Source organism: Chaetura pelagica, unplaced genomic scaffold (assembly GCF_000747805.2).
Source record: "Chaetura pelagica isolate M959 unplaced genomic scaffold, ChaPel_1.0 scaffold463, whole genome shotgun sequence".
Taxonomy (NCBI): domain Eukaryota; kingdom Metazoa; phylum Chordata; class Aves; order Apodiformes; family Apodidae; genus Chaetura; species Chaetura pelagica.
Genome location: NW_009952816.1, coordinates 522,749 through 530,098, shown reverse-complemented (window position 1 = coordinate 530,098; position 7,350 = coordinate 522,749). Strand labels below are relative to the sequence as shown.

Below are 7,350 nucleotides of genomic sequence, written 5' to 3'. Positions count from 1 at the left end.
GCAGGACACAGACCTGCATTTTGTAGGAGCTCAGTGCACTGCACAGACGTTCCCTCAGCACCCCCAGGAAAAGGTGGGGAGACAAACACCTGTCAGGTCCCAGAGAACAACCAGCAATCGGGGGCAACACGTGTGTGCCTCGGAGTTTGTCAGCTCAGTGCCGTGTTCCGTGAGACGCTCTTGGTTTTGCAAACATGGCAGGGGAAACCAGGCAGGCTTCAGAATCTGTGCTGTTTGAGCCAGTTTGCCTGCTGGCTCCTTGGCAGCCCGGACTTCCTGGCTCCCTGGCAGCCTGCCTGGAAGCTCTGAACATTTGCCAAGTGCCTCGGAGCTCTCAGGCTCTTGTGAATTCCTCCTTTCTGGCAGCTCGAGAAGAACAGCTCGCTCAGTAGATTGTCCTGAAATCACTTTCCAGGGTGTCTCTGTTTCTCTAGGGTGAAGCAGGAAATAGGAGATGTTTCAAAACGTACAAATTTTTGCCTTAAATTTGACCAAAATTACAAGACTTAAATGGTTTATCCCACCCCCTGCTAGGTCGTGGCTTTTCAGAGTGTGGAGGGTATTTCCTGCCTTCCCGTGCACTGGTATGCCATTATGAATGGAGTACTTCCTGTGTAACCAGTTTTTCTTCTGCATTTTCTATTAAAATAAGTGTTTGCTTTTATAATACCACAAATGCCCTCTGATGAGTCTTGTTAGATGATCTTTTATCTTCTTGCTGAAGTTGGAGCCCTTGCAAGCAGAGCAGGATGTGCTGCTCCCAGGTCCAACGCCCGCAGCCCAGGAGGTGGGGGAGACCTTACCTGTGGTTTCTGTCAACTGCTGAAGCTGCTCCTGCCTCTCAGTGCAGCAGCCTGAACAAAGTGGTTGGGTTTGGTCCAGGGTAAACCACAGGGACCTTCCTCTCATCCTGATGCTCTTCACCCTGACAAAATTAATTGCAAATTCACTAACGAGTTTCAGCCTGATTGGCTGAGGCGCATTCAGCGCTTTGCATGAAGTGGTTGTCCACTTCTCCCATCAATTTTTCATCATTTAGGTAATTAGCTCCATACGAGTATCAATAAACCATGGCTCTGCTCCTCTTGAAAGCTGGTTTGCTCCTTCCTGCAGGAATGACCACGACACCAGCCCCATCCCAGCAGCACCGCCCCGCGGCCGTCAGCCCCCTCTCCCTGAGCGCAGACTCCAGGCGGCCACAGACACAGCAAATGTCTCCCACCCTTTCCCCTTTGTCACCAATCACTCAGGTAGGAGCTTACCTGGAGAACTCATTTATTTTTTTTAATCACAAGATGAATTGTTTTACTCCACCTAGAGAGAAGCTGGCTGTACTTTCCCATCTCTTGTGCTGTAGTTTTCTTATTTAAAATGTGTTTGTTAAATCAAAGCTTTGAAGAGGGAGAGGTTTGTAGAGGGGACAGATTTTACTTTTGCTTTCTTGGAACTATAGTAAAAAACATCTGTCAGGATGCTTTCCTGTTTTGGTATTGTCCCAGTGTTAGTTGTGAAATTTGAAAGGGGGCCTACAGGAAAGCTGAGGGAGGGACAAGGGCAGGGAGGGATGGGACGAAGGGTACTGGATTAAAACTGGAGGAGGGAGATTTAGGTTGGACACAAGAAGTAAATTCTGGAGTGTGAGGGTGGTGAGACCCTGGAATAGGTTACCCAGGGAAGCTGTGGCTGCCCCATCCCTGGCAGTGTTGAAGGGCAGGTTGGATGGGGCTTGGAGCCATCTGGTCTAATGGGAGATGTCCCTGCCCATGCAAGGGGGTTGGATCTAGAGGATCTTTATGGACCCTTCTAACCCAAACCAGTCTGTGATTCTATGATTTAATTTGTGAGAGAAGCTCAATTAGCTTTTAAAATTGATTTTATAGGTGTGACTCTGCAGCAGCCTGGTTTATGAATTTCTGACCCTCATTCATTCAAAACAATCAACAGAGCTTTTAGAGTATTTGTTTCTTGGACACAGGAAACAATACTAAGTCTTTTGAAACATGTTCTTGACTGTTTCTGAACCTTTAGGCAACACTTTTGAAATGCAGGATGAGATTGACTTAGTGCTCTTGGTATGAAACTTGATGTGCTCAAAAACAAAGGGCAGTTCCCTGCCAGCCTGGGTGATTTTTGATTCTTCTTTTTAAGGCTGTGGCTATGGATGCATTGTCTCTGGAGCAGCAGCTTCCCCCATATCCATTTTTTACCCAGACAACTTCCCAACAACAGCAGCAGACCCAGGTGGCAAGTACCCTGCCTCAGAACACTCCTTTAATGCAGACCTCTGGTTTACAGCGAGGAACACAGCTCCCCCCTCTCTCCGTCACGGTACCTTCCACCATCCCACAGTCACCTCCAGGCAGCCAGACCCAACCATCCATGGGAATAGACATCAACTCGGTAAGCTGGGGCACAGCTGGGGCACAGCTGGGAGTGATGGGGCTTTCCTTTGGAAAACCTGGTAGTGTCTGGTGTGTCAGAGCTCAGGCTGGAATGGGCAGTGTGGAGTAGACTTGGAATGGCTTTGGTTGAATCCACATTTAAATGTTTAGTAGAGGAAAATTTGGGTTTAATGAGGCTAAGTGAGCACAGTTTGCTAAAAGTGTCCCTCATGATTTGGTTTGACTAGAACAGCTGAAATACAGTGGCATTTATTTCATGCCTTGCTGCTGCATGGAGATCTTTCCAGGGTTTTCAGTGTCACAGACCCCAACACGTTGTAGGTTTTACAGTGGGATACAGACTAGGGGAGTTAGCAGAGCTTTGACAAGGAAACCTGCTAACAAGCCTTTTCTAGAAGTTGGAAAGAACCAGGTGTTTTCCTGAGCTTTCTTATATTTAAAACATTTTAAGGAGTATGAAAGCAAATGTTGGTATCTTCTAAACCTGGATGTGTGGCTGCCCTCAGTGTGTACAGCCAGGGAGCAGGGAGTTCTGGACAGACTGCTGTTTTTCCTTGTTTTAACATGGTCTGTTGTGAAATGTTGTGTCTTTCTGCCTATGAAAATCCAAACTGCAGGACAAGATCAGGGTTCCAGTGTAGGGCAGAATGTCCCAGCTCCTCATCTGCTCCTCCTGGCCCCTGTGTAGGATCTTGGTTGTCTGACCTGTTGTGTCCTCCTGGCAGTGCTGCAGTGACAGTAATTGGTTTGAGAACAAGAAGAAATTGTTCTGTATTGATCTAGCTCTTGATTGTGGAGTTCCTTGTGGATTAAATTTTTAACAGTTGGTGCTGGTAAGTGCTCCTTAAAAGCAGCTGTGTTCCTTCCAGAATTGGAAGGGGAAGGACAAATCCAGCAGTGGAAAGGATACCAACCCACTCAAATTGTGGCTGAATGTGTTGATTCTGATACTCATGTAGCTACCAGTGCAGATGATTCTGATTTTCATTCTTTGCTTTCTGTGTTGCTTTCCTCATCCTAAACTTCTTTATGACCTTAACTTCTAGGGTCCTATGCTTGCTTACCTTTTAAAGCAACTGAAATCATACATCAATTAAATTTAAAGCTCATTTCTCAAAAAGCTGTTGGAGCTGCATTACAGTCTCATTGACTTTTGATTAGCTTTTGTAAAGCAGTATTGAAAATCATGTTGGTGTAGTTTGGATGCCTGCTTGAAGTGCATGAGCAGCCATGCAGAGCAAGAAGAATTAAGACATATCTTCTTGAGATGTAAATAATTTAAAGCAGTGGTAGTTCAGTGTTCTCCCACACTGCAAACCTGGGTGATTAAATGACTCCTTTTCATAGAACTACTGGATTTCCTCAACCATCTGTTAATTTCTACAGGAAGTTTTATGAGAAGAGCTGTACTTTCTATTTATGTTATTTAGTGCAACATTCTATTCAGATGCCATTGAGATTATTTGTTCAATCCAAGGTTCTTTACGACTAAAAAAAAAAAGGTAAATCTTGGAAAATGTGTTCTCAAGATGTCTGGGAACAGTGTAAATGGAAATGTAAACCTGCACAACGTGGTGGGAGTTCTCAGACAACGTCTGTTCTGTGTCCTCAGGTCAAATGCAGCTTTTAGGAGGGTTTCAGGCTGCACAGTTTTACACTTCAGTCTTGGTAACACACCTTGACTTTTTAACACAGGTTAAGAGGGTGTTAAATTCGAGAATAAATTGCATTATTTTGGGGTTATTCCCAGCTTTCCAGGCTTCTTTTCTACCTGAATTGTTGGCTGACCAGATTTTTTGGTTTTGTTTTAAATTGAGTGTAACTGAGAACAGGGAGAAAATCCTTCCAGTCAGACCAGGCCCTGCCATGCTGGTACCTTAACTTTCTCCTTTCTGAGGCATTGTTCACAGCCACCCTGTCTTCACACATAGCCAAGAATTGCTGAAGAGGATGGTTTCTCCCAGCTTCCTCAAGCTGCATCCACCAGAAGTGTATAATTTTCCAACCTTCCATCAATCCCATGGTCTTTAATTCTGTGTTGTTCTGTAGGCTTCACTCCAGCAGTACCGCAGTAATGCTGGATCCCCAGCCAACCAGTCTCCCACCTCTCCTGTCTCCAATCAAGGCTTCTCTCCTGGCAGCTCCCCTCAAGTAAGGGACTCTGTGCTTCCACAGGCCTTGCTTCTCGTGTTTGTTGGTAGCTGAGTCTCTCCATGACTGACCCATAGTTGTCTCACTGTACCTGTCTGTGCCTCATGCATCACTGATGTCTCATCCTCATGTTTGCAGTTTCATTCAGTTCCAGAGTTTTTCAATAGCTGGTGAATTGCCTTTTTTAAAATTTATTGATCAGAGCTACGGTTGGAATGCTGTCCAACCTCTTTGGGGTGCACTGTGGACTCAACCTCTCCCTTTTAATTAGCAATATTGTGAAGGAGCTGATTGATAAGGTTTGGGAGGGTAGAGGAGAGAGAGAGAGAAGGAAACCTGGGGGTTTCTAGCAGGAGAACTCCCATGGCACTAAATACCACTTGTGTGGCCAAATGCATTTACATAAAGAGTTTTTTTATGTGGGAACATACACTCTGAAGTAGATGCTCTTAAAATTAGTTGTATCTTGTGGCTTATAAGTCCTGGGTTAGTGAACACACTTCCTTGCATGCTAGCTGGTTTTCCTTCCTGTGTCTGTAGATGCTCACACATCCTACATGCAAGTCAGAGCTTGGTCTGTCTGTGATTCTACCAGGGGGAATTTGTATCTGGCAAGACATCAGCAAGACAGTTAAAGCCAAGGCAGCAAATGAGGGTGCCCCTAAGTGTGAGGGAGCCAGTGTGTTTTCAGTACAGAAATAATTTGATGCTGCTAGAACAGCTCCAAGTGGCTGCCCTGTGCCTAAATCCAACCTGTAGAAACAAGGGGCAGGAAGTTCTTCCAAAGCATCACAGCAGAGTCTGAAAATCCATTTTCTGTTTCATCATGTAACACTGAAGGCTGTGAGGAGGACCCTGGCTCAGTCAGTGCTGCCCCTTCATGGCTCCAAAGCAGGAGCTTTGTCTCTCCTTGCCATTAGCCAGAGAGAGGTCACTGGGAAGCTCAATAATAGATCTGAGTGTCAGGACTGTCTGGATTTTCTTAAGCCTTGCTTCATTGCTTCTTAACTTCTCTCTCTTCTGCCTGCTTCTGCCAGTTCTGCTGTGTTCTGTGTGTGGCTCAGAAAACCTCCCTCCTCTAGGCTGTCACCCAGAGCAGAGCTGTTGCCTGTCTTGCTGCAAATTCTCTGGGCCTGTTCTCATTTGGGCAGCACATCTGATTTTGATTTTTTCATTGATTTTCTTTTCCCTTTGACTTCTCAATAACCGTCTTGGTTTTGTCCACAGGCTTGTTGCCACTGGTCAGTCCAGAGTGCAGCAAGCACACACTTGACTACGCTGAGCCTGTTCTCTCCTGTAAACTCTTGCTTGGGATTTGCTGTTTTGAAGTGGGACACCATAACTGTGCGAAGGAAGAGGGTTTTTTTAATACTGCTTGCTTTAGTATTGGCCTCTTAAAATACCCACACAATTCCTCTTTTTTTGCTAAATTAAAAATGAGGCAGTTTTCCTGCCTCCACCAGTGAACCCAAAGCCAGGAGCAGCCAGTGAGCTGCCTGTGGTGGTGTTGGCTCCAAATATGAAAAGCATGGAGAGAAGCAACGGGGGAAGAAAAACTAGTTTGGAAGAAAAATTGGGGTTGGTGGTGATGATGGGGGCAGCTCCCAAATAGCAGGGTCCATAAGACTGTGGAGTCACCTGCCAAGAGTCAAGGCAGCTTGGGTCCAGCAGCAGAACATCCCCTTGTGGAGCAGTCTGGCACTGGCTGACAGGAGTGGAATAAGTAAGTGTGACTGGGTAGGCGTCCTCCTCTTGCTCCCATTTCCCTGATTAATTTTAGGTTAAACCCTTCTGCAGCCCATCAGTGTGATGAGTGATGAGCTCTAAAAATAGCAGCCTGTGGTTTCAATTTGATCACATACGGTTCATTCACCAGAAGGGATTTTTCTTCCCATCTTTCCACATCTCCCAATCTATTTGCTCTCGTGTTGGAGATGTTTGTTCTCTGAAGCTCTTCCTGTTCAAACATGAATTGAAAAGCTCTGCTTGTAGTTCTCAGCTCTGTGTTTGCATGGCTTTTCATCGACAATGCCTTGTTTATGACTACTTTGCTTCCCTCCCCTAACACCTGGCATACTGTTCCAATTAGATAGGAATCTGCTGGTTTTTTTTAGTAGAATGGCTGTATACTGGATAATATGGTATGTATTTTTAGATTAATAATTTAAGCCAGGGGTTTTGTGGTTTGGGTTTTGTTGTGTTTTTTTTCCTTGCAGTCACCACATCATTAACCCAAGAAGATGTACTGTTGACAAAACAGACCTTGTCTAGTGTTTCTGGAGGAGATGGTGTTAGCAAGATGTTTTCCACAGAGCTGTCAATAAATTATTCTAGGATTCAGAAGTGTTGAAGTAATGACATTTCCAGTTGATTTCCTTGGGGAGTTTCAGTGCTTACAGATGTAATAACCAGTAGAGTTCAGAACTGAGGAAGAAATGCAAGCTTGTATGTCTTGTTAGGAATTCCTAAGGTAGAATTGCACAAAGATTTTTGGTCTCCTGGTTATTATTTTTTGTGTTGCCTGGACGTTTTAGGATGGGAGCAACACTTGATGGAATACAGAGATTGTAGGTTTTTGCCCTACTTCTGAAAAGCTCCTGTAAAATGAAATGTCAGAAGTTAAAGGAAAAAACAAACAAACCAAGACCTTGATTCACTTGGGAGCTTTCAAATTGCAGTTGTGTTCCCAGTGCTGGTCCAAACTGGCTGGGATTCATGTCAGGGATGTGATATCCTGAAGTGTAAACTCTTCATTAGCAGTTGTCATAAGGCAGCAGGCAGCTCCCAGGCCATTCCT

General features: G+C 45.0%; 1 protein-coding gene across 1 annotated transcript in view; it reads left to right on the top strand.

Annotated features, from left to right (window-relative positions):
- Nucleotides 1–7,350, top strand: part of CRTC1 (CREB regulated transcription coactivator 1) — a 22,304-nt gene that overhangs the window by 10,693 nt on the left and 4,261 nt on the right. Inside the window, exons 9-11 of the mRNA XM_009995070.1 lie at nucleotides 1,114–1,250; nucleotides 2,149–2,400; nucleotides 4,452–4,553. Of these exons, the coding sequence (XP_009993372.1) occupies nucleotides 1,114–1,250; nucleotides 2,149–2,400; nucleotides 4,452–4,553 (491 nt within the window). The remainder of the gene's footprint in view (nucleotides 1–1,113; nucleotides 1,251–2,148; nucleotides 2,401–4,451; nucleotides 4,554–7,350) is intronic.